This window comes from Oryctolagus cuniculus, chromosome 11, assembly GCF_964237555.1.
Source record: "Oryctolagus cuniculus chromosome 11, mOryCun1.1, whole genome shotgun sequence".
In the NCBI taxonomy this organism is placed as follows: domain Eukaryota; kingdom Metazoa; phylum Chordata; class Mammalia; order Lagomorpha; family Leporidae; genus Oryctolagus; species Oryctolagus cuniculus.
Window position 1 is genome coordinate 58,642,601 of NC_091442.1, and position 25,280 is coordinate 58,667,880.

At 52.6% G+C, this 25,280-nt stretch overlaps 5 protein-coding genes across 21 annotated transcripts in view; 2 read left to right on the forward strand and 3 right to left on the reverse strand.

Moving 5' to 3' along the window:
- SARNP (SAP domain containing ribonucleoprotein) overlaps window positions 1-816 on the reverse strand; it is a 62,220-nt gene extending 61,404 nt beyond the window's left edge. For 2 of the 8 annotated variants that reach the window (XM_070052355.1, XM_070052360.1), the window contains exon 1: window positions 694-750. Coding sequence is in view for 2 of the 8 variants with exons in the window: in XM_051832845.2 (XP_051688805.1) it covers window positions 694-729 (36 nt within the window). In the remaining 6 variants the exon portion in view is untranslated. Of the gene's footprint in view, window positions 1-693 lie in introns of all 8 variants that reach the window. The other 6 variants (XM_070052359.1, XM_070052358.1, XM_051832845.2 and 3 more) reach the window with 5 other exon arrangements.
- A 51-nt stretch (window positions 817-867) lies between these two features.
- ORMDL2 (ORMDL sphingolipid biosynthesis regulator 2) lies at window positions 868-4,327 on the forward strand. Of its 3 annotated transcripts, XM_070052362.1 has the most exons (5): window positions 910-1,140; window positions 2,020-2,096; window positions 2,303-2,477; window positions 2,618-2,769; window positions 3,827-4,327. In XM_070052362.1, exons 2-5 carry the CDS (start codon window positions 2,083-2,085, stop codon window positions 3,960-3,962), a joined length of 477 nt encoding a protein of 158 aa, XP_069908463.1. In that variant the 5' UTR covers window positions 910-1,140; window positions 2,020-2,082; the 3' UTR covers window positions 3,963-4,327. The 3 variants fall into 3 exon arrangements, with proteins under 3 accessions (XP_051701596.1, XP_051701597.1, XP_069908463.1); XM_051845636.2 differs by lacking the exon at window positions 2,020-2,096 and having other exon boundaries at window positions 868-1,140; XM_051845637.2 differs by lacking the exon at window positions 2,020-2,096 and having other exon boundaries at window positions 900-1,136.
- A 226-nt stretch (window positions 4,328-4,553) lies between these two features.
- DNAJC14 (DnaJ heat shock protein family (Hsp40) member C14) lies at window positions 4,554-12,384 on the reverse strand. The gene is given in 8 exon segments (XM_070052346.1): window positions 4,554-5,505; window positions 5,680-5,782; window positions 5,877-6,037; window positions 6,382-6,501; window positions 7,014-7,120; window positions 10,332-11,510; window positions 11,512-11,795; window positions 12,251-12,384. Coding segments are annotated over 7 exon segments (2,109 nt in total). The 5' UTR covers window positions 11,740-11,795; window positions 12,251-12,384; the 3' UTR covers window positions 4,554-5,294.
- Window positions 12,077-20,278, forward strand: LOC100341932 (transmembrane protein 198). Of its 7 annotated transcripts, none has more exons than XM_070052350.1 (5): window positions 12,077-12,210; window positions 14,786-15,045; window positions 15,623-16,204; window positions 16,651-16,808; window positions 16,915-18,027. In XM_070052350.1, the coding sequence occupies exons 2-5, from the start codon at window positions 14,868-14,870 to the stop codon at window positions 17,056-17,058; spliced, it is 1,062 nt and encodes a 353-aa protein (XP_069908451.1). In that variant the 5' UTR covers window positions 12,077-12,210; window positions 14,786-14,867; the 3' UTR covers window positions 17,059-18,027. The 7 variants fall into 7 exon arrangements, with proteins under 7 accessions (XP_069908451.1, XP_069908450.1, XP_069908449.1 ...); XM_070052349.1 differs by lacking the exon at window positions 12,077-12,210 and adding an exon at window positions 12,685-13,791; XM_070052348.1 differs by lacking the exon at window positions 12,077-12,210 and adding an exon at window positions 13,570-13,791 and having other exon boundaries at window positions 16,648-16,808.
- On the reverse strand, window positions 18,194-23,936 carry MMP19 (matrix metallopeptidase 19). Of its 2 annotated transcripts, none has more exons than XM_051832838.2 (9): window positions 23,691-23,936; window positions 23,346-23,431; window positions 22,032-22,162; window positions 21,605-21,820; window positions 20,980-21,225; window positions 20,482-20,592; window positions 19,584-19,748; window positions 19,307-19,434; window positions 18,194-19,140 (listed from the first exon to the last, which is right to left on the reverse strand). In XM_051832838.2, exons 1-9 carry the CDS (start codon window positions 23,775-23,777, stop codon window positions 18,733-18,735), a joined length of 1,578 nt encoding a protein of 525 aa, XP_051688798.2. In that variant the 5' UTR covers window positions 23,778-23,936; the 3' UTR covers window positions 18,194-18,732. The 2 variants fall into 2 exon arrangements, with proteins under 2 accessions (XP_051688798.2, XP_051688799.2); XM_051832839.2 differs by having other exon boundaries at window positions 23,870-23,905.
- Between the last annotated feature and the right edge of the window lie 1,344 nt (window positions 23,937-25,280).

The following is a 25,280-nucleotide window of genomic DNA, read 5'->3' on the forward strand; positions in this document are numbered from 1 at the left end:
GCTCTGAGGACAGAGGGTTGGCGTGAGGCGAACGCGGGGTGGGGGGTGGGGGGGCAGAACCGAGTGGAAAACCTCGAAACACTTTTAAATCTGAGGTGTCTTTACTTTTCCTCATTCTAGAGGCCTTCTTAACCTCAGGTTTTTACGGGGAAGTCTCTTCTCCAGGCCGCCCCCAGGCTTCAAATTTCGCCCAGGGGGAACAGACCACCGCCTAGAAAAAGGGGATGGGAGCATTTTCTGGATCGTGTTTAGTACATATTCCCACAGAAGTACACAAAAACGTCATGAGAACCTTAGCTCTGGACAACATGGGCAAGCATTCACCCTGGGAGGAAAAAGGGCTCCCGGGTCCGGCGTGGGGCGAAGAGGAGGGACCACTGACGTAACGCAGCTCTGGCGAGAAACGAGTAGAACAGGTAGAAGGCACTAGCGCGACCTGGTGGGAAAGGGTGGCTGACGATACAGTGATGGAGAAGTGGGCAGAAATAACAAGTGAAGACAACAGTAAAACCGTGAGAAATGGGAAATGGGGGAAGGCGTAATGGAAAAGGGAGGCACAAAAGAACTGCGGCGGGAACCGTAAAACACAGTGGAAAAGGCTTTTAGGTGAACGTATAGGAGAAAGCGCAAGCCACGCTGCTGAATTCAGCCCCCAGAAAAGTCCAGCTCAACCCTGCCCCTTCTCTACAGTACCTTCAGCTTATGGAGCTCCACTGTCTCCGCCGCCATCTTGGTGCCCCTCCACCCCGCTAGGCCCCCGCCCGCTGCCTCCGCCTCCAGGAGCTCCCGCCTAGGCGTAGAGAACCTTGGTCAGCCAATCGCTGACACGTTTACTCCCACAGCGTACTATCAGCCCTTCCCATTGGCCAATAGCCGCCGTCGCTCTCCCATCTCTCGACGGCTCTCCCCGGCTCCCAAAAGGCGGAGTAGCCAGGAGGGTGGGTTCTGCATCTTCCGAAGGACAGAAATGTGGACCAACTGCGCTTCCCCACAGCAGATCACCAGCCAACGGGTAGTGGCAGCGCCGATTCTGGTCCGCCAATAGAGGGAGCGCGGCTGCAGGGACAGCCGCTTCCTGGAGACTACAGGTGTAGGAGCGAGCGCCGCGCCCCTGGCCGGACGGGCTGGTGAAGCAGGCAGGTAGGGGACCCGAGACGCTGGTCAGTGGTACTGAGGAAAATCGGGGGGAGGTGAGGAAGGGGCGGCGAGTTGAATACTGAGAAGGGAACGTTATATAGAGCCCTGAAAGGAACCTACGAACGCGAGAGGGAGCCTGGGAGAAGCGTGGGCTGGGCTCCGGACTGGAGTTGAGGGAATTTCAGGGCCGGCCAGAGCTCCTTCCTAACCAGGCATCTTCAGCTTTAGAGCTCAGACGGTCAGAGCCACCTGGGGCTGCGTCTCTAGAGATTTTAAGCTCCGGTCCCTTCTTAGTCCAAGCCAAAAGCCGTGGGCAAATACTTGCGGCATCTACGCTCGACAGAAGGAAAGAGAATGCTGACTGCTTACATGCCAAAAATGGGCGCGACAGGGCGGACAGGCCCGACAGAAGAGGTGGGGAGGCAGAAGGTGGGCACCAGCGGCAGCTTGACTGCCCTTCTCGGTGGTTCTGATTGCACGACTCTCAGAACTCTGCACGCATGTGAATTCTTCACGATTCCTCATTAACTTCTTCAGCGAAGGAAAGGGAGCTACTGCCATTTGCTTCTCCTTGAAGTGCATGGCCCGAGCCTAGGCTTATTCCTTCATGTCAGGGCGAGGATCAGAGTAAAAACGACCATGTCTCTACAGTGTAGGAAGGGATATTCTTACCTTTTTCTTTCTTTCTTTTTTTTTTTTTTTTTTTTTTTAAGATTTACCTATTTACTTGAAAAGAGCGGGAGAGGGAGAGATCATACATCCACTGGTTCACTCCCCAGATGGCCACAATGGCTGAGACCTGGAGCCAAGAGCTCCATCCCGGTCCCCACCATGGGTGGCAGGGGCCCAACCACTTGGGCCACCTTCTGCTGCCTTCCCCAGGCCCACCAGGAGGGAGCTGGATCAGCACTGAGCAGCTGGGACACAGACCAGTGCCCGTATGCAATGACTGTATGCAGGTGACAGTTCAACCCGCTCCACAGGCCTGTCTTCTCTTAAAGTTTTTCCTGGGTCTTTGGTTTTTCCATTCTGCATGAGAAAGCCATTTCATTCCCCATAAAGTGCAGGGGATTTGGGCTCCTTCAGAAACAATGGGGGAAACACTCTGAAAGAGGGGTTGAGAGGAAACAGTTGGGACTCCTGCCTGACGCCCCCACTGCGGTAGGATGAATGTGGGGGTGGCGCACAGCGAAGTAAATCCGAATACTCGAGTGATGAATAGCCGGGGCATCTGGTTGGCCTACGTCATCTTGGTAGTACTGCTGCATGTGGTTCTACTCAGCATCCCCTTCTTCAGCATTCCTGTTGTCTGGACCCTGACCAACGTCATCCATAACTTGGTGAGCACTAAACCACGCCCTTGTACCCACCCCAGACCTTTCCCAACCAAAACCAAAATCACCAATTGTTTGGGGATGTCTTCCTCTTGGGCTGAAGGGCTACTTTCTGCCCCTCACACTGGCCGCTTCTCTCTTCCTAGGCAATGTATATTTTCCTACATACAGTGAAGGGGACACCCTTTGAAACGCCTGACCAAGGAAAGGCTCGGCTACTGACGCACTGGGAACAGATGGACTACGGCCTCCAATTTACTTCTTCTCGCAAGTTCCTCAGCATCTCTCCTATTGTACTGTGAGTCTATGGGAAGTAGGGGAGATGCTGGGTTAGAAAGAACTCCAACAGCCAGGTGAAGAGGCCCATAGGGGAAGCTTTAAAAAAGCAGACTACTCAGCACTCTGCTTGGGATACGCACATCCCATATCATCCAGTACTGGAATGCCTGGGTCATTGTCCCCACTCTGCTTCGGATCCAGCTTGCTCCTAATGTGCACTATGGGAGGCAGTAAATGATGCCTCAAATACCTGGATCCCTGCCACAAACATGAGACCCAGATGGCGTTCCAGGCTCCTGGCTTCAGCCTGGCCTAGGCAGACTATTGCTGACTTTTGAAGTATGAACCAGCAGATAGAAGATACTTCTCTCTCCCTCCCTCTCTTTCACTCTTTCAAATAAATAAAACTTTAAAAATATAAAAAAGAAGACTATGTAAGTCCCCTTGAAGATATTGTGGTATACTACTAGTTCTGAGCTTACGAAGAGCAATAAAAGCAGCATTCCTTGCTGCCTCCTTGGTAGTAGGGAAATGGAGAAGGGACTGAGAAAAGATCAAATGTAAACTAATACCAAGTGATCAAGAAACAGAAACTAGCATATACTCTCCTATTAAAGGTGCTGATTATCTCCTCAGCCCCCAAGTTGATAAACCTGGAATATTTTAGATATCCTAGGACTATATGCAATAAAATTAGTTATTTAAAATAGAACAGGAGGCAGGCGTTTGGCTTAGTAGTTTAGATGCCTACATCCCCCAGCTGGGTGCCTGGGTTGGCTACCCAGCTCTAGCTCCTGACTTCAGCTTCCTGCTAATGTACACCCTGGGAAGCAGCAATGATGATGGCTCAAGTCATGGGAAACCTGGATTGAGATTGTAGCTCCCAGCTTCCTCTCCAGCATAGTCCCAACTGCTGAGAGTGTTTGGGGAGTGAGCCAGTGAATGGGAGCTCTTTGTCTGTTTCTGTCTCTGCCTCCTAAATAAGTAATTTTAAAAATAATAAAAGACAAAGTCTTTGAGAAGGCATGAATATGGATAGGGAAAACCAATCTCACTCCTGTTTTCTCTCTCCCCAGCTACCTCCTGGCCAGCTTCTACACCAAGTATGATGCTGCTCACTTCTTCATCAACACAATCTCACTTCTTAGCGTTCTGCTTCCTAAGTTGCCCCAATTCCATGGAGTTCGTCTCTTTGGCATCAACAAATACTGAGGGGTGGGACTGGAGAGCTTCGCAGGTGTGGGGAAGGCCTTGGAACAAAGGGCTATAAGCATCCTTCCATTCTTCTCCATTCTGTTTTCTGTACCTTGAAAGCCTTTGAACTATACAATCTTTCCCAAACTCCTAGGAAGGGAAGAGATTGGAAAATGGGCTCCATGGTCCAGCCCTGCTAAAGGCATCTTTCTTTGAATTAGAAAAGGTGGATGAGGCTAAGGGCCAAATCACCCTTCTCTACAGCAGGAAGTCACGTTAGGACAGCTTTTCCGGTGATGATGTTTCTTCATGTCTTTCACCCCTGCTACCTTCCAGGCCTGTTTTGTTGTGTATTTTCCTTACAATAAAGGTAAATTTTTTCAGCTATGGCTGCAATTTGATCAGCAGAAAGGAAGGGAAATACCCTCTAAGGCTGGGGAGGAAAGATGAAATACTGACTGAATGTACAGAACTTTAAGTAAAATGTATCCCCTCTCCTTTGATCCAGTAGGAGGTGCCCTTCACTCTCAGCTTATTCGGTAGGGAAAGGATTCTCAAGTGAGAAAAGGGCTCCGGCTATATGGGCAAAGAAGAGAGGGAAGATACAGGTTGCCAGTTACATATTTATAGAAAGATACTCTCCTGGCTTTAAATAGATATGTACATACAAAATGAACAAACTTAAAAAAATACAAACCCTTGGATCACAAGGGGGCATCTGGGAGCCCCTTCTGTATTCCCCCTCACCCAAGGGCAGAGGGCATGAGTCTGCTTTTTAAAAATTAATTTTGGCCATCCTTGCAGTAAGACTGGAGGTGGATGACTTACCCACAAGGTGAAAGAGGAAAAACAACAGTTTCCTCTCTCTGAAGTCTGCACTTTTTAAAATTAGGGCTTTTAACTAGCGCATCAAGGTAAAGAAGGAGGCTGCCTCCTGAATGCATCAAGAAATAAGATAAACTCATAGTTTTGAAGGGAGGAGGGGGAGTATCATCTGCTCTAAAAGCAGATGTCAAGAAAAAGGCATATGGACCACAGGGAAAGAACCAGTTCCCACATCTCAAAGGGAATAATTGTCCAACCCTAGTCCAAACCCTAGGTTCTTCACTCTAACCACCCCCTGTTTCTTTGGTATTGTCAGAAGACAAGATTCAGTTCCTGGATGCTAGGGGAAGAGAGGGAGAGTGCTTCAGGGTCTTTCTACAAGTACTGAGTGAACAATTTAAGCTTAAAATTTTCCCTTTTTAAAATATTTAAAAATAAACCAATCAAACTCCATCCTGTGCTGTACACAGCCCTTTTGACTCCCTGACATTGATTTGAGGAAAAGGGGGGAGGGCAGGGTGGGGATCAACGTTGGAAGGGCCTCCTCACTTTCTTCCGCCGTTTTGGTTTGGCTTCCCCCTTGGGTACTGTGCTGTTGGGTTTTGAGGCTGCAGTGGTCCCAGGGCCAGGCTGAGGAGCTGCAAAGAAATTCCCATTCGACATTTGGCCTGGAGGTACTTGAAAGATCCTGTTCAAGAAATCCTGAAGGTCAGCAGGAGGGCTATCTGGAGTGGCTCTGAGAGGAAACACAAGAATAATAAGACAGGAGATTAGAGTGAAAAATACCCTGAGTCAGTACCCAAGCTTCCTAGAAAGTAAGGCATTTAGGTATTCCTGAACACCAGTCATCCGAAACCGTAATCAGAACTGGAAAAGCAGATAGATCACTACTGAGAGAAATAACACCTACCTCTGCCGCCCACTGGTGCCCGGAATCCGAGAACCAAACGAGATGTGATAGGGGACTCTGTGGGTATCTGGGGAGATTCCCACACGCTGGCATCCAGCCCACTCTGCAAACAGGAAAATAATTAGCTACAACATCACAGTTGTAGCACTCAGGAGATCATGAAGTATGAGCCCATATTTCTTAGAGACAGAGTGTACCTGTGATGTCATACACCTTTCCATCCATCAGTGCAAAGTAGGTGATCTTGAGACCCAACATGCTTGACTCTGCCCAAAAGTCTCCTTCCTCAGCCGGATGCAGCCGATTGCACTCAGCACAGTATCTGGCACTCTTAGCATCCCGATCCATTTCAAACCTCCTGTAACCCAACACAAGGATAAGTCCTTAATTTGTCAACTCTGCTGTGCCAATGCTCTCATCAGTACTGAAAAATATGGCTGACACAACTAAAATTATCTCCATGTAAAGTTGTTTTATATGCCTTTTTATACCCTGCCCTCAACCTTCTATCTTAAAGCTAATTTTTCTTTCTACCAATGCCGTACTTCAAAGGCTTAATCTCGTGATGGAATAGTAAAGGCAGAAGCCAGGGGTATTTTTGCTCCTCCTCTGTACCCCACAATTACTAGTGATATTCACAAGGAAGGTCTCTGTTATCTAGTCCCTGAGCTGTGGCTGTCCCATCCCTGTCCTATTTCATACCTATGCTTTCCTTGGCATCGACTGCACATCATAGTATTCATCGCTTCCTTAAGGTCATCTTGTAGCTTGGAGAGAAACTCATTCACTGACCGACTCAGCTCATTCTCTGCCATTCGTTTCCTAAAAAAGAAAGGCTTTGTTAAGTAGTTGAATATTGAGGGAAATGCAAAGAAAGATCTTTTGGCTTCTTGAAGCCCCTCACTAGCTAGAAAAGAACTTCAGTTCTCTTCACCTCAAAGAGCCTCCACCCACAAGTCTAAGGGCCTTGTCAATTGATTTTTCGGGGCCGGCGTTGTGGCGCAGCAGGTAAAGCCACCATCTCAGACGCTAGCATCCAGTATGGGCACTGGTTCAAGTCCTGGCTGTTCTACTTCCAATCCAGCTCCCTGCTAATGTGCCTGGGAAAGCAGTGGAAAATGGCACAAGTCCTTGGGCCCCTGCACCCATGTGGGAGACCAGCAAGAAGCTCCTGGCTCCTGGCTCATTGAGCCCATTTAGGAAGTGAACCAGTGGATGGAAGATCTTTTTCCCCTCTCTGTAACTGTACCTTTCAAATAAATAAAACCGTTTTTTTTTTTTAATTGAGGATTTTTCATTGACCTCACCTGACATTATTCCCATCTCCAACTTACATCTCATATTCCTTCCGCCTTTCAGGGTTGCTGACAATGTCCCAAGCTGACCGTAAAACCTTGAAGGCCTCCTCAGCCCGAGGATGATGATTTTTGTCAGGGTGAACCTATCAAAAAAGATTTCATCACAGAGCCATTCCAAACCCCTTCCTAACTTGGGTCTATTCTCATATCAAAGGTTTCTCTTTCATCACCCTTCGCAAGAGTCAATATAGCTTACTGATTAATTGTTCTAGCTCTGCTTGAACCTAAGTTCAAGCCCGGTTGTGTCATTTGTTAGCTACATGATCTTGAATATTTTACCCAGCACAGATTTTTGAAAGGATTAAGTAATAGAGACGAGGTACACAGCACAGAATCTGGCACTAGGATGATCCACTATCCCAGTTTGCCTGAGGCTGCTCCAGTATGGCATTGAAAAGTCTCATGTCTCAGGAAACCCCCATGATACCAGGTGAATAGGAATGACTGGTCACCCTACTTGGTCCACACATACTTGGTAGCTTTGGGATCCGCATGGAAGGAAGACCTACACTTCCGGGAATGGAAAGTTCCTACCTGTACTTGTGGGGGAAGAAAAGTCTGTCAAAGTCCCTGCAGGTGCCTAAAGGTCAACCAATGAGGATCAGACCCACCTCAACCTTTAACCCCCATGCCCTGAATCTATAAAAGGAGTTCTCCCAATCTCTGACGCGAACGCGACTTCCCCGCCTGCCCCCCCCCTTGCTCTGTTGGGACTGGGGAACCTCACAGGGGAGCGGAAGCCCAATAAAAGCCTGTGAATTAATTGATTCGTCTGCCTGGGAAGATTTGTTATGCGCCGGACACCTTGCAATACTAAGTCCTTGCATTTTCATTTTATTATTAGTCAAAGTAAGAATTCCAAAAGTGTTACATCCTTCAGATTATTCTTTAACTAGAAAATTCCCATATCCAAAACTTCCTACAGTCATCTGCCTTTCTGTCCCATGAGGCTTTTTATACACTTACCAACCTTTCATCTAACACAAATAGTATCCTCTCTTCCTACAGCTTCCTGTTGGTTCCCATCTCCACTCCCCAAAAACAGATAAAGCTAGTCTCCTCACTGATGCCAAAGAAGAATGCTGTCAAACTTCCCACGTTCTCAAGCTAACAACACCCTTTTAGATATGTTCACACTGAGGCCTAGTAAAGGTAGTAGGAACCACACATAAAAAGAAACCAACAGACACCAGGGCTCAAAGCATGAGAGAACTCTGGGATGTAAGGCAGATGTATGCATGATGGGAAACTTAACTACATTTGTACTGTAAGAAAAGTCAGTTAAAAATTATAATTGTCTGGGGCTGGTGCTGTGGTGTAGTGGGTTAACGCCCTGGCCTGAAGCACCGGCATTCCATGTGGGCGCCAGTTCTAGTCCCGGCTGCTCCTCTTCCAATCCAGCTCTCTGCATGGCCTGGGAAAGCAGTGGAAGCTGGCCCAAGTCCTTGGGCCCCTGAACCCGCGTGGGAAACCTGGAAGAGGCTCCTGGCTCTTGGCTTTGGATTGGCGCAGCTCCGGTCATTGCAGCCAATTCAGTAGTGAACCAGCAGATGGAAGACCTCTCTCTCCCTCTCCTCTCTCTGTGTAACTCTGACTTGCAAATAAATAAATATTTTTTAAAAAATTATAATTTTCCTAAGAACAATATCCTCAAGAGTGAGTTTCTGCTTAAAAAAAAAAAAGTGAAGGTGAGAAAAGAGCCCTACTATTTAGTAACCAGCTCACAGTGAGCAGTTGTCAACCCACTCCAAGAATAACCCAGGCTATCTCTTCACAGCATACATTTCCCACCAAACTGAATAACACTTTGCTATTGTTATAGGCCCGGTAGTTTATTGTATCTGTTATCATTAGTGGGAAACTTGGGTGCCCACTCCTCTTTGGCATCATACAACCCCTTGGATAACTGGCAAACTGTGATGTTTCAACAGTTCAGCTCCATACACTCAGTAAAAACAGGACTTCAGTGCAATTTACACACATTACTTACATTCATAATGTACCGAAGTAGCAATAACAATCATGTATCTCATAATAGCAGCCTAATATCTACTTCTAATAGCAATTTGCATGCTTACATTAAATCATTTCCCTCAAGCACCTACCACATCTCCTCTGCACATGCCCTTATCAATAAAAGCAACCAAATTTTCATGTAGGACAAGCACATGTGTACACCTCTCATATTTCCGCTTCATTTTCCTTCCCCTTCATATGCTGATTTGCTGGTCTTGAAATAGCCTTTTTTTTTTTAATTTATTTTTTTAATGTATTTGAAAGGCAAAGTGACAGGTGGGGAGTGGAGGCAGGGAGAGGCAGAGAAAAGAAATCTTCCATCCAAGGGTTCACTCCCCAAATGGTTGCTACAGCCGGGGAGCCAGGAGCCCAGAACTCCAGCTGGGTCTTTCACATGGGTGGCAGAGGCCCATGGCCCATCCTCTGCTGCCTTCCCAGGTTCATTAGCAGGGAGCTGGAAAAGAAGCAGAGCTCAAACCATGTTCCAATATGGGATGCCAGCATTGTCAAAATGCTGGCCCTAGCCTGTTTTCTTTTACCTGGCCCTAGAATAATTACATGCATTCCCTGAACCCTCCTGCACTTGTTCTATACTTACTCCTTAATTTGGGAGAGATGGATTTTCCCATGTTTAAAAAACCCTCTTGGAGTGGCATTTGTTCTAGAAGTTGAAGACAGCAGTAGGACACTCATGTCCCACATCAGAGAACATGGGTTTGACTCCCTGCCCCAGCTTCTGATTCCAGTTTCCTGCTAAGGCAGGCCCTGAGAAGCAGCAGTGATGGCTCAAATAGTTGAGTCCCTGACACCATGTGGGAAACCTGGATGGAGTTCCCAGCTCCCAGCTCTGGCCCCTCAGGCACTACAGGCATTTAGGGAGTGAACCATTGGACGGAAGCTCTGTGTCTCTGCCGCTAAAAAAAAAAAAAAAAAAAAAAAGGAAGAAAAAAAAACCTTTCTTTTCTTCAGTTGAGAGCAAATGAGGTATTTCTGACTAGGCCTCTACCTTACTCTAGTTAGAGGAACTTTAGATATTCCAGGATGAATGAATGCAACACTGCCTGTTATACCAGATTAAATCTTCCCCCTTCCCACCCCATAACACACACCAAAAAAAAAAAAGAAAGAAAGAAAACCTGAAATAGAAGGTCAGATCCCACAGCACAGAGGGAAAAAGTTTGTGATGACTTTTTTCTAAGAATGTTACCCTTAAGCTTCTAAAAAAAAAAAAAAAAAAAAAATACGGAATAAAGAAGAGCAAAAAGGCAGGGTACTCACCATCACTGCCAGCTGCCGATAGGCCTTCTTCAGTTCAACGTCTGATGCTGTGGCTTCAACCCCCAACACAAGGAAAGGGTTTAGCTCAGCCTCAGGAACCCCAGCCATGGTCAAGAGTCGAGCCACTTCCTCTTCAGGTTGACAGTTCCGCCCACCAGCTACAGGTGCATTCCCCTGTCTATTAGTCCTCTGCTTGACCCAAGGCAACTCCAGCCAACCCCGCTGAACTATTCTTACAAGCTGCTGCCATGGCCTGCTGTCTCTGAGCCAAGACAAGCAACGCTGGAAGGTCGGAGAGTCCAGCCAAGAGAAGAGCCAGGTGGCCTTATCCCTCCAGCCTAACTGGTCGCCCAATCCCACCAGAAATCGCCACCCCAACTGGAGACAGCCCAAAAAGAGGGCCAGAGCCAGAAGCAGCAAAGCACCCAGTAGCCTAAGAAAGCGGGTGAGCAGTCCTGCCCCGACGTACAAGGTGTGGTTTAGAGACTGGGTCATCACCTGGGCCCAGCCTCCAAGCCGTCCTGCCCAGACTCCCACCCACACCCTAAAAAGGTCCAGATCACTGCCTTTCAGCTGCCTGCATGCATAGATGAGATGACCACAGGTTTCCACGTACTCTCCCACCAGTGCCAGCAGTTCAATGAGCCACCGGAAGCCTGCGTGTCCGAGCTGACACAGTTCCTCTGCTCCCCACAGTCCCAGGCCTCTGCGCTTCTCAGCCTGACTCCGTTTGCGGCTCAAGCGATGTCGACCTGGGGACCTGGGATCTCTGCGTCCACCCTCCCGGGTATCCTCCTTGGTTGGGAGGCGGTGCCTCTGTCTCCGGGATGGAGCTTTCTTTCCACCGGACACACGTGAAAGATCACTGGGGAACTTAAGGGGTTCCTCATCATCATATTCTTCTTCCAACTCTTCTTTCCCCAAGGCTGGAGAGGTACAATGGTGGCAAAAGTTGCTCGAAGAGCCGTCTGCCCCCTCAGAGTAAGGCCCTTCTGGGACCCCAGGGCTCCCCTGGCAGTTGCAAGCAGATGGAATGGAAAAAAAAGCAGGGGTCCCCTCCTCCTGGTACCCAGCCTCATTCTCTCTTGAGAGGTCCTGGTCAACTCCGGAGTCCTCTGAGGACGCCTCACTCTGATCAGGGTCTTTTCCATCCCTAGGTGGTCCTGGACCCCTCGGGGGAGCCATGGCTTGGATCCGACCAGTGAGCTGGGTTTGGGGTCTGGGTGTACTTAGGACCAGAGTGTTCTGGGAGGCAGCGGGTACCATTAGAAGCAGTCCCTGTTGAGTCCCTGAGTCCTGAGAAAGAAAGTATTTCAGGGCCCACGGAGGGTCCTAAGGTCCTGAGGGAGGCACCACTGCTGTAGTGGGCTCCGCACAAGCCTCCTTCTCCGGGGTGCTTCTGGGCCATGACCCCGGGGCTTCCTGAGGGTTTTAAGTCACAGCCATCACGGTAAGTTCTGAAGCCTGTAACAGAGACAGCAAGGCAAGGATGGGACCAGGAGAGCAGTTAAACAGTCTCAAACTGGGGACAAATTTAAGGCACCCACCTTTCTGGTTCTCTCAAGTTCTGTTCTTTCCAGGCATTCGCCACACTAGCAGTTAAGTCAGAACCAGACCAACCACGACACCACATGCTCCCTCCCCGCTCCTTCAAATCTCCTTAATTTTTCCTTCTGGCCCCACAGACCTATCATCTTAAATAACAGGAAGGGGGAAGTACCTCAAAGGGTGTGGTCCGGGGCGAGGGTCACTCTTAGGGAAAAGGGAAAGACGGCCGAAAAGAGGGGCCGCAGGCTGCCAGAAAAGGGTGGGGATCGTGCGGCCCTTAGAGGAAAACGTGGAGGCGGAGCCCAGGATTGCCGCGGAGAAAGGCCTCCAGGTAACTCACGGGCTGGGTAGAAGCGGCGACGGAAACGTACCGAAGAGCGGCGGTAACTCCTCCCCCGCGAGCAGCTGGGCCTGGGGCCAGGGGGAGCTACGAGCGCAGCTCCCCCGGCTCCGCCTCCCGCTCACGCTCCGCTTCCGCCTTCCGTCCCCGCCGCGACAGCCGACCTGCTCCTACTTCCACCTCCGGGGTCACCACGAAAGAGACGGGAAGGAAAAGGGAAAGCGGTTGGGCGAGGCGCGAGCCAGTCCGAGCCGTGTCAGCGAGGGCGGGCCTAGGGACTCCCTGACCCCACCCCTTAAAGGGCCCTGTGCTGCAGTCCCCCGCGTGCTGTGAGGGGGTGCCCGAAGGTTACACCGCTAGAAGCGGAGCAAGCGGTCTCTGCAGTAACGCCTGCGGACTCTGAGGGTTGCTTTGCCGAGACTGGTCGCGGTGGACAACTCCTGAACCATACATAGCCCGCTTCCCTTGCATACAAAACCTAGGAACCCAGAGGCGTCACCGCCCCGATGCCCTCTTTGCCGACTGCCGTGAGGACAGAGGCCTCTTTGTGTCCTGCAAAAGTGGAGCGGAGGAGAGGACGCCTCCGGCTAGCCCCCGCCCTGGCCCGGCAGCGCTGTCCCCCCCCTTTCCCAGCAACCCTCCGGAGCCCGACCCAGCTGGCGAGCTGCCCCCAGTGACTGCAGCTCTCACGGCTTGGATCCGCCCCTCCGGACGGTGCTTCCAGGCCCGATCACGGAACGGGGTCAGGGGGACTGAGAGCGCAGTTCCACTGGGGCCGAGAACCATTGCCGAGTGCCAAGGAACACTGGACTCTTCTGCCTGCTGCTTTGCATCTCATTTGCATACCGAGCCCTACGGGCAGCGTCGACTCGAGACCCCCCTCCCCCTCGCGGACCCTAAATGGTCCCCTTCTCTGCACACGACTTCAGCCTTACAGCGATCTTGTCAGCGCCCCTTCCAGACCCCGTCTTGATCTGCAAGTCTGGCACTCATGAGCCCCCCACCGGCGCCCCCAACCAGTGAAAGCCCCTTCCCCGGGTCCCCGATCCCGACCACCCGGTTCTCCAGAAGACAATACTCCAATTCTCTGGGAAGTGGAAGAAACCAAGCCGAAGCGAGGGGGGCGCTGGGACCTCAGTTGGGATTCTGAGAGCTTCCAGTTGTCCAATCTTCTCTGAAGTATTCAGAGATCTTTCCCCTAAACCCTTTGCGACGCCCTACAAGACCCTTCCCCGATATACTTGGAGGTCTCTGGTCCCAAACTGGAGCAGAATGCAACCCGAGTCCCCCCCACGCACAGAGGAAAGAGTTGGAGGGGCCTGCCCCGTGATGTCACCCCCTCCCCAACACACACATGCACACCCTGTCCCCTTCCTCCACCTCCTAAGCTAGTTGCATTGGCTCACAGGGCTTGAGCTGCGACTTGCAAGAGTTTAGGGGCAACGAGCAGAGTGGCCCTGGGGGTACCCACATCCAACAAGCCGTTCCAGTGCCTGGGACCTCAGGGCGGGGATGCAGCTGGGAGCCTAGGGAAGCACTTCCACCTCCCCCCTCCTCAGCCGTGGCAGGGTGGTGAGTAGTTAACACTCCCTCCCCAACTTCCCCTTGTTTAGGCTCCCCAAACTTCCAAGCAGATTAAGGAGAGAAACCCCAGAATTCCTCATGCCAATGTCTCAGGTTGTTGGGTCCTTGATGTCCAAAAGACAGCTAAAGGAAAGTACCTACATCTATGCTACCCACTCCCACGGTGCCCCAGATGCCACCCCCTCCTCAGTGTGCCCCTTGCGGGACCTGCACTGAAATCCCATTAGCAGCTCCGACACCCTTGGGGAAAGGGAGGGGTAGGAAAAGTCCCGAGGGGAGGAGCAAGAGCTACCAGGATGTGAGACGTCTGTGGACAAGGCTCCCGCTCATTGCATGAGGGGCCTTGGGATACTGACCGTCTGGCTGGACGCCCTTTCCGGGACGGGATCCATGTCAGCATGAAGCTGAGACTTTAAAACCCTGACAAACTGGGTGATTGTTGCCACTTAATTCCTTGTCCCAAACTCTTAGTGTCTTTTTTTTTTTTTTTTTTTTTTTTTTTTTTTTGCCCCCTTTCTTCCCTGGGTTTGGAGCCACTGTCAGAAGACCCTACCATGACTCATTCTCTCCTCTTCTTCCTCCCTCTCCCCCCTCTATTAACCCCACCCTTGCCAATCCAGTGGGGTAGCATTGAGTCTCAGCTGCAGATGGGGCAAGCTTTCCTTTAAGCTAGAACAGGATGCTGGGACTTTAGCCCCTAGTCCTCTTAGTGCCTCTGCACCCCTCCCTACAAAGACCTGGGGCTTCCCAGACCTCCTGCCCTCACCCCAGAAAACTGGAAGGGAAAATCTCTTACCTTAGCAGATTTTCATTTAAGTTTTATTCAGTGCCTTTGTTTTAGAGGGTGGTGGAGAGACATCCCGCTCCCTTCACCCCACTGCTATAGATTTCTGTAATCACCCCAGCAGGGGCTGTGCTCCCTCTTGAAAGTGGCCATTCCTCAGAAGTAGAGGTGGAGTCCCTGTTTGCTGCCCCCTTGCAGGTTTCCCAACACCCTCAAGACATTCCTGGATGGATGAGAGGACCTGACACGGACCCACGCCGAAACCACCTTCTCTTTGGCCATGGAGGAGGACGCCTTCTTTCCCCTGGCTCTGACATCCGACTCAAGGGCCTTTAATCAACAACTCCCAGAGCCTCCGGACCCAAGATGTGTCTTGGAACCCCAGAACAATCCTGAACTGGCACCTGCCCTGGTGTGTGCCCTCTGCTGCTGTTTTGGAATCATCTACTGCTGCTTCGGTGAGGGCAAGACCAAGGTCCCGGAAAGGGGTGGCTGCCCAAGACGGTCACTCTCAGCCATGATGCCGACTTTCTGCTTGGCTTTGGGGCCACTCTGTCGGGGGGTGCCTGCCTTCAAGGGGGCCCACGCCGCCCTTGCCAGCTCCTTGACCATCCCCCACGCTCACGCCCCCAGCTCTGACCTTTGGTGTCCCTCACTTGCCCTCCTCCTCCTCCTTCTCCTGCTGCTCCAAGTCTCACTTCCAAATCATCCTCCATGCTAATACTCCTGCACCCCTCTTCCTAGCTGCCATCCTGGGAAGATCAGACCTTCTTTCTGCACTTACTCTCCCTGGCGCATCCATCTTACCTCCCAATGTGCCCTTTCATCCCCTTACAGTTCTGAGACCACCATGCCCACCTTGCCCTCCCTGCGTTTGTCTCTTTCTGCCCCTCGCCTTGAGGTCCTTGGTGTGCTGCTCGTGTCCTCTGCCCCTCTGGGTAGTCATTCCTTTCCCTCCCGCTCCATCACCTGTCCGCCCCCACACCGTGTCAAGCCCCCTTTCTGCATCTCAGTGCCTCCTGCCTCCCTTCCCAGGCTACCGCTGCTTCAAGGCAGTGATGTTTCTCTCGGGCCTGCTGTCGGGAGCCCTGGTGATCTTCCTGTTGTGCCACAAGGAGCAAGTGCTGGAGACACAGCTGAGCCTGGAGGTGAGCGCAGGCATCGCACTGGGCATCGGACTCCTCTGTGGCCTGGTCACCATGCTGGTTCGCAGTGTCGGGCTCTTCCTGACTGGTCTCCTGCTAGGTCTGACCGTGGGCGCCGGGACTCTGCTGGGCACTGAGCCCATCTACCAGCCACCTTCAGCCTGGGTGCCAGCTGGGGCGCTGGTGGGGCTGGCACTGCTGGGAGCCCTGCTCACGCTTCGGTGGCCACGTCCGTTCACAGTTCTGGGCACAGCCCTGCTGGGTGCTGCAGTGCTGGTGGCCTGTGCTGACTACTTCCTGGAGGGACTGGTGCTGGGCAGTCGGCTGGGCCAACGCCTGCAGGCACTTCCGGCCTTGCCTCCTCTCTGCTGGTATAGCTGGGTCTTACTGGGGACCTGGCCAGCCTTGGGGGCTCTTGGGGCCCTGGCCCAGTGGAAACTCATGGCCGAGGAACACGGAGGTCACGCCAATGGTGAGTTAGCGCTGTGGTAGGTACAGAAGCAGCCAACCTGTGCCTACTCGTGTCCTCAGTTCCCAGACTTGGGGAGGGGGGGGGGGGAAATGGCCTGGAGGTGGGGGAAGGCCCTCCAGAGTAAATGCCACAGGGAATTAAGAGAAGGCTGGAGTCGAAGGAGCCAAAAGAGGGCTGGGCAAAAAGGAGGAGAGAAATTGTGAGGGGGAGGCAGGGAGGAGCTTTTCAGAATGGTCGTGGAAGGAGAGGAGGATCTCAGGGAGAAGCAAGAGCAAAGAGTAGGAGAATTCTAAAGAGGCATTTCTCCTAGGATATAGGGAGAAAGGTGAGGCTTGAGAAAACCATAACAGATCAAATGGGCTTCTCTAGGGAGCACATGTGTTGGGGGGTAGGAGGGAGGAGGGTCTACAGAGGCATCCTCGAGTCCACATTACCCTCCCAAGCAGGGGTGGTGAGCCGTCAGCAAAGGCATCTCCAGCTCCTTCGGCTCCACCAGCAAGAGGCCAAGTGGCACCGGAGCCCCCCTGGGGCGGGGCTTTGTGAGGGAGGCTGTCGGCGACAGCCGCTCCCTAGTGCCCGAAGCCCTGCCGACAGTCTGGCTCCGGTGAGTGGGAGCTGGGGCACCCCAAGGGGTGGGGTACAGCATATATGGATGGGGAGGGTCAGGGTGGGAGGGAGACTCTGACGCAGGCCCCGCCTCCCCCCTCCAGAGTTTTCTCCAGAGTCTTCGAGACCGCCAGCTGGGACCAGGAACCCAGGCCACAGCCCCGCATACCACCTTGGACTTGTATTCTGACTGCGGTTCCACTGTACCTCTCACCACACCCTCTGGCCCCACCCAGACCGGACCTTAAACCTCCACGGTCGCCCCTAACCCTAGTGAAGGCCTGGAGACACTCAGTGGACGGGCCCTGAGCCCAGGGGACCCGCACACAGACTCTAGGGGACCCGCACACAGACTCCCCCACCTCTTGGATTTGGGGATAGGATCGGGGCTCTACCCCAGACCAGCTGTGGAGGGATATGTTTCTGGGACACATAGGAATCTGGTGGGGTCGGAAGGGGATGGTGAGGAATGGAAATAGTAGCACCTACCTCTGTCCAGCAATAGAGGTGCCCTCACACCCAAAGAAACTGACCCCCTAATTCTCTCCAAACCAAGGAGGATCCTTGCCCAAACAGCTTCTTAAATGCCTGCTCCAATGTGCCACACGGTGGTAAAACAAGGGGTCTTGTTTTTCTAGGACTTACAGAAAATCAGGTAGCCTCCCATGGCATTTGAAAGCTTTTTAATGGGGAGAGGAGTTCCAGGATCCCCCAATCCCCAGGTCTCCCACTAGGAGGTCACCGGGTTTCTTGTCGGCCTTTTGCCCTGCACCCCATAGGACTGAGCCCCCTTCTTCTACCTCAGTTGGGAGCACTACCCACCGTGGTGCCTCAGTTTCTCTGCTTCCCGATCTAGGGAAGAGCACAGAACCATGCCCGCCTCAACACCACCTCCCCCTAAAGTGGCTCCTTGTTCCAAGGAGACAGCATTGGTTCACATGCCAGTCTTGCCCCTTTTCCCAGAGGATCTTGGTCTTCGGGCTGCGTGGCAGACAAGTGCCTTATCTGCTTCTCACTGTGGATGATACTAATCCTTAATGCTGACCCACTCACTGACCCATTCTAACTCTTCCCCTCTCTGCCTCTCCTGCCCAAGGTCTGTGTCCTGGTTCCCCAGACAACATGAAGGAAGACATATCCCTCCTCTGGGCAGCAAGGCCATGATGGGAGGGAGGAAGACCTTGGGAACATTGAATAAAATGGCATTAAACCCTGAACCAGGGAGTCCAGCCTCTGCTGTTGCTGCTCTTCTCTTTCTCTGCACCCCAAAACGAGGAGCCGTGTTGACAAATCTTCTGTCCCTTACAGGTTAGATAGGGGTGCCCCGCTCAGCCTGTTGTAGGAGCCACACACCAGACAGCTGAAGGAGGAGCTCTGCTGTCCTCCCTTGTCAACATGGAGTTTGCCTTTATTAAACACAAATGTGCCAAACGCTCTGCCAGGCACCTCACTTACAGTCTTTCATTTACTGCAACCGCCCTGCAGGACTGGGGAATCCAAAGTTCAAGGAGGTTAATTAGCCTGCCCAGAGTCGGAAGCAAGCAAATGCGATTCACAAGGTTCACAAGGCCTCCAAAGCCCTGGCTCATTTGACAAGCTGTGCCCTTTCTCACACCGTATGGAGGGGAAAGCAGGCGCCCACCCTCCCCAGCTGTTCCCTTGTGTCAGCTGGCAGCCTGGCTGACGCTCCGCTCTGTCATCATCTTCCAGAGAGTAGATGACACAGCTGGAAGTGCTCTCTGGGATGGGGGGAGTGGGAAATGGCTGGAGTTCGGGGATTGAATTAAAGGTAGGGAGGCATTTCCCAGGTGGACAAGGGCACGGGAGAGTAGTGGCTGGAAGTGGAACTAGAACAGAGGTCCATGGTTCACGCTCCTGATGCAGTGCCCGCATAGTTCAGTGAGTAAACATTTGATTTGGCCTTAGATCACTGGGAGGATGACATTGGGAGAAAACGAAAGGGTGGTCGCGTCTGCGGCTGAGGGCGTCCTGTCCGAGACCGCGTCGGTGTCTACGGCTGAAGCGGTGGTCGCCAGAGATGTGCCCGTGACGGAGCGAGTGGTGCCCTCACCTGGCAGCGTAGGTTCTGGGGTCTGAGGGTGACAGTGCATCCAGTCCTGGGCGACACTTTTGGGATAGCCTTTCTCTACGCGAAGCTGCCGGTTGAGACGCCAGTACTCTCCGCCCTTGAAGAAGTAGACGTGGCCATCACGCCAACTCACAGCAGCCGAGGGCTGGTCTGGCACTCCCGTAAACAGCCCCTTGATTGGTTTGGGGTAGCGGCTGAAGTCCGTCGGGGCCAGCTCGTCCCACTGCCAGTACCCCGAGCCCTGGGTATGGGGTAGGTGGGGAGAATAAGAGGATGAGGAGAAGCTTAGGCACCCCGTAGAGGTCACCCTCACCTGCAGATCTCTTGCCCACAGGAAGCCACTAATTCTCAGCATGAAATCATCCATTCTCCAAAGAAGCAATTTGCCCTTGTTTGGAACTGTATACCTTAAAGAGGAACACCTTTTGGTTGAGAGGCCAAAAGAGAGCAGCATCCAGGTTAGGCTCGATCCGATTCAGCTTCTTGGGGAAGCCGGGAGCCATCTTGAAATTAATGTAGCGCCACACCTTGTCTCCTGAGAACCGTGAGGAAAGAACAAATCACCTCTGTCCTCGGGTGAGTTTTGGCCCCTGCATTCCAGGGTCTCAGAAATGTCTTGCCTCTCCCTCCCTTTCCTTGGGAGAAGGCCTCTCTCAGGCAAGACGCTGCAAGCAGCCCCCTTACCCTTGAAGAAGTGGATCCTCTGTGTTCGAGGAGAGTAGACAGCAGCATCCAGGTTTCCCGGGAGCCCCTCCCAAAGAGCAGACACTCGGAACAAGGGGCCCAGCCCTGCGTCTGTCACGGTCCACACGTAGTCCCCCCGGAAGGCATAGGTCTTCCCACGGGGCCCTGCGAGCAAAGTTGTATTGCTGAGTCAATGAGACAGAGGTCAAGGAAAGACTTGTGGGTGTCTCAGGGCAGCTGGTCATTTGCCCTCCTCCCATAGGCTGAGTCTTAAAAAAAAAATCTACTCCAAGTGGCTTCCAAGGTGTCCTCTCAACCAAGTGCCACAGCCTCCTTAACACACATTCCAATTAATATAGGCTTCAACATCTTGTTGCATTTCTAGGTATGTTCTGGTGGCTTCTACAGGGTAGCAGCCTTGATAAGCGCCTGTCTGCACCAGTTCGAGTCCCGGCTGTTCCTCTTCCAATCTGGCTCTCTGCTGTGGCCTAAGAAAGCAGTAGAAGATGGCCCAAGTCCTTGGGCCCCTGCACCCGTGTGGGAGACCCAGAAGAAGCTCCTGGCTCCTCGGCGCAGCTCCGGCCATTGGGGCCATCTGGGGAGTGAACCAGCAGATGGAACACCTCTTTCTCTGTCTCTACCTCTCTCTGTAACTCTGTCTTTCAAATAAATAAAATAAATCTTAAAAAAAAAAATAAGTGCCTGTATGGCCTATCTTTAATTTGGCTCTGAATCTTCCCTCTGTGCCACATCTCCTTCTGTGGCCACCAACTCCCGCCTGGGGTCTAACCTCCATTGCTCATGCTGAAGTCCCATGTCATTCCTATCTGGGCAGGCTAGAGGGTCAGCAGGCTGCCCCCACTGCCTGCCTACAGAGCCTGGAGGGAAAAGGCCTCACCCAGCATCACAGCGTCCAGTTCACCACTGCAGGGGTTTGGCATGGGACCGGGCTCTGTGGGCAGCTCTGTCTCTTCTTCTTCCTCATCTGTTGTCTCTGGGATCTTCTTGCCTGCAAGAAACAGTGCTGTGTAAGGAGGGACCTCCTAGCACCTGGCCTCCCCATTGGCCCAGAGGATCCATATACAGGGAAGAGGGAATCCTCAGGGTTCCCTTGGTGGTACGCAGTATCGTTCGTATTGACACCAGCAAGAGACACATTTTGCTTTCGAGAAGCGCCAGAAAGGGGGAAGGAGGCTTGCTGAGATGTGTATCCTCTACCCCCAAGAATAGATGAGAGGGGCAAGTGGCCTACAAGGAAGATGAGACATGGAAGAGCCAAAGAGAAGAGTTCCTGACAATGAAGAAGGCTGGAGAAGTGGGCTAGGGGGAGAGAACTAAACCAAACCAAACCCCTCCATGGGAGCTCGATTTGTCTCTGCAAGTTGGTCAGACTGACCGTAGAGAGCCTGGATCCCTGCCACATCGTCCGGGTGCAACCGGAAGTAGGGTCGGTAGCCAGCATAGACAGGAGCCATGAGGGCCTTGGTGTAGCGGGAGTGGCCGAGCCCCAGGGCGTGGCCCAGTTCGTGGGCTGCGATGATGCGCAGGTTCACTCCCCGGTAGGTGCCCTCAGTCCAGAGCTCATCTTCATCAAAATGCACACTGCCCAGCTCTGGGATGTCAGCGTGGGCCAGGACTCTCCCTGGACAAAGGCAAAGTGGACAGGAAGGAGGTTAGAGCCCACCAGCTTGGGTCCTAGCCTGCTTGGTATTACCCCTAGTCCCCACCCCCCAGCCATGATCCTTGTCTCTTGGATGTCCTTTACCTCCCCAGCCACTCTCTCTTCTCTGACCCAGGCCTCAAGTAGGGGAACTTAAGCCAGGGAAGGAGGCACACGCTTCCAAGAAGAGGCTTGGTTAGGCCCAGGCAGGTGAGCAGCTGCTCCTCCAGGGAATGTTAGAGAGTGTAGGGTGCAAGCGGGCCTAGGGCAGCCTGCACATTAAGGTTCCAGAGTCCTGGGCTGAGGGAGACACAGGAGATCTTCGCCGTCTGTGAGGTGGAAACCGAGAGATGGCACCTACCAGGCCCATCGAAGGCATTGGAGCAGTAGAGGCTCTGGCGGCCGTGGAAGGAAAGGCGGATGTCAGCCCGGCCGGCCTGCACCTCCTGGAAGGTCAGGGGGGCCACCTCACTCCAGTACCGGAAGGCTTGAAGCAGGGCTTCCCGAGCTATGTGGGATGGGAGGGTGGAGGGCAGGTTCAGGATGCGGAAGGTCAGGTGCTTCTTCCTCCAGTGGCCTGGTCAAGAGACCAGAAAATAGGTTAGAGACAGAGATCATTTCAACAGCTCCAGAGAGCTCCCGGAGTCTGGGCACTCACAATTCCCTCCAGGCAGGTAATAACCAGATGACAACCCATTCAATATCAAGCTGCTGCAGGCTGTCCCAAAGCTGCCCGAGCTCCAGGACGGCACCACCTACACCCTCCCTTTCCCTGTCTCAATCCTCACCCAGCAGCAGGTATTTAAGGGTCTTCTGATTGAAGGGGTCTTCCAGGCCACAACGAGGCTGCCTCATACGGGCCCTTACGGCATCATCCAGCTGCCCTGAGACTGGCAGCTCAGATGCTTCCTGAAAAGCCCTGGAAAGAGGAAGAGAGATAAGTCCACTGGAGCCGAGGATTCTGAAAAAATGGAAACTGGGCACGGCTCTCTGGCCTCCCGCCGCCCAAGGTGTTGGCTGAGAATGGCACAGAATCTCTGAGGCTGATGTGGTCAGCCCAGGCTCCAGTCCTCATAGGAGAATCTTTCTCTTGGACCCGCAGAAATGGCGGTCTGCAGCTTCACCCTCCCACATCTCCGTCTCTCTTGTTTGAGTGAGAGTTCCCTCGGGTCTTCTCTCTTCTCCCCTACTGCAGTTTTTTTTTCTTTTTAAGATTTGTTGATTTGAAAGGCAGAGTTACAGAGAGAGAGAGAGAGAAGGAGTAAGATCTTTGATTCACTCCCCAAATGGCCGCAACAGTTGGGGCTGAGCCAGGCCGAAGCCAGGGAGCTTCATCCAGGTCTCACACATGGGTGCAGGCAAGCACTTGGGCCATCTGCTGCTGCTTTCCCAGGTACATTAGCAGGGACCTGGATCCGAAGTGGAGCAGCTGGGATTCGAACCGGCGGTCATGTGGGATGCTGGCAGTGCAGCAGCGGTTTAACCCACCGCACCACAGCGCCTACTGCAGTGTCTAACTGTCGGCTCTGGGGAGGTGTCTGCTCCTCTGCTCCAGAGATTCTCCACGCAGTGCTCCCACCTGATGACCCATCCTCCCTCAGCCTTCTCCCCTCTGGAAGCACTCTCCTCCCAACCTAGCCTGCTCTGGGGCACTGTCATCCACCTATGGACCACTGTAGGGCCCGTGGGCTTTCCAAGGGGTCTGAACAGAACGAAAGAACAGCAAGAAAAACAATCCACTACAAATAAAATATTGAGGAACATTACAAAAGAGGAATAAATAAATGCCGAATTAAGTGTGTACAAAAAGTAATACCAGAGCAGCAACTCAACTCATTGCTTTACACATAAATGATACTTCATGTGGCCATACTGAAATGTTAGCACTTTGCATATGATGTGGGGTACAGCCTCCAAAGGAGCACTTGGAGCCTAGGAAGAGCCAATGAGCATGCTTCCCACATCCCCGCATCACCCCGAGCCCCGCCACCCTGACAAGGATACAACGTCCCCTAGAACTGGATGTGGAAGGGATGAGAGGAGGGAAGATGGCCTCGCCATCTCAGCTCCAACGGCACCTTTGGAGCCTTGCGGCCTCTCACCTCAGAGCCTCCGCGATATCTTCTGGCCTGAAGACCTGAGGTCCTTCCAGAGGTTTCTGTAGATACCCATATTGCAACAGGTAATCCTACGATGTGGACGGAAGCGAACGGAGTGAAAAAGGAGGCTGGGTTAGGGTCAGCTGCTAAGTGACCCGACAGGCCCATCCAGCAAGGAGGAAAAGGAGAGGCATCTTAGAGACCAGGTGGAGCAAGGAGAAGGAGCAGGAGATGGGCGGGGCAGGTCCTGGAGTGGAGAGGGGAAGGGAAAGACTGGCAGGTAGAAGAGCAGCAGGAGGGGGCAGCAACTCCTGTCTCTACCCGGCCTCTCCATCCCCAGGGACTCACCACAGCTGCCTCCTCTGCAGGCCCCAGGGCCCGGCCTGAGACCGTCGTGGGGAGGAGGAAGCCCAGCCACAGCCGCTGCCAGTTCATGGTCCCACCGCACAGGAGCTCCAGGGGCTGCCCGTGCCCTCTGGCCCCAGATTTCCAGGAGCTTGTGGAGTGGGGCCAGGCGGGACTCTTACCTCCAGTTCTTCTCACTGCCAGCCTCTGGTTCTCTTTATAAAACTCCAGCTGAGGGGAATGGGGGCAGTGGCAGTGGGAGGTGACTCAGCCCTTAGATATGTCGCAATTTTTCACCATTTTAACCCCTGCCCTGCCAGAGAGTGGAAGCCAAGGAGAACCCCCAGTGGCCTCCGTGGAGTCCTCTACTGGCCATGGGAACGTGTGCTACATACAGCTCCAGGGTGGGCATCCTAGCAGGGAAAGTCTACAGACAGGGACCATAATGTGCCTCGGAGCGGGATATATCAGTGCCCCCAGGACCCTGGGCCAGCCAACCCCTCAGCTGCCTTCTCCAGGATAGGAAAAAATTCAAGAGTACCTCAACAAGTTCAAAGGTAGAAAGTGATCATGTATATCTCTCTACAAAAACTACAAGAGGGGCTGGTGTTGTTGCGGGTTAAGCTGCCACTTGCAATGCGGCATTCCATGTTAAGAGTGCAGGTTCAATTCTTGGCTGTTCCACTTCTGATCCAGCTCCCTGCTAATGTGCCTGGGAAAGCAGCGGAAGATGGCCAGGTGCTTGGGTTCCTGCATCCATGGGGAGACCCAAGTGGAGTTCCAGGCCCCTGGCCTCTGCCTGAACCAGCTGGCCATTGAGGCCATTTGGGGAGTGAACCAGCAGAGGAAAGATTCTCATTCTCTATCTCTCTTTCTGTAACTCTTCCTTTCAAATAAGTAGACCTTACACAGATGGAAAAAAAAAAAAGTTTGTGGTTTTGGGCTTTTGGCATAGCAATTGGGGCACCATTTCAGACATCCACTCTCCATATGGGAGTGCTTGGGTTCAAGTCTCAGCTCTGCTTCCAGTTCCAGCTTCCTGCTGGTATGAACCCTGCAAAGCAGCAGGTGATAGCTCAAGTGATTGGATCCCTGCCACCCATGTAGGAAACCTGCACTGAGTTCCTGTACCCTGCCTGCGGCCTGGCCAAGTCCTGGCTGTTTAAGGAGTGAACCAACAGATGACAGATCTGTCTGTCTGTCTCTGACTTTCAAATAAAATAAGCAAATTTTTAAAAGTTGGTGGAAAATGGAATTAAAAGATAAATTGAGGGGTGGACAACAGGCCTAGTGGGAAGCAGTAATGGTGGTGAGGGCTCAAGTACCTGGGTTCCTGTCCCCCATCTGGTGACCCGGATTGAGTTCCCAGATCCCAACTTCAGCTTCGGCCTGGCATTTGGGAAGTGAACCACAAGATGAGAGATCTCTCTTTCTTTCTGCCTCTCAAATAAATAATTTTAAAAATTATTTTGGGGGGCTGGTGCTGTGGCATCATGGGTAAAGCTGCTGCCTTCAGTGCCAGCATCCCATAAAGGCACCAGTTTGAGTCTTGGCTGCTTCATTTTCAATCCAGCTCTCTGCTATGACCAGGGA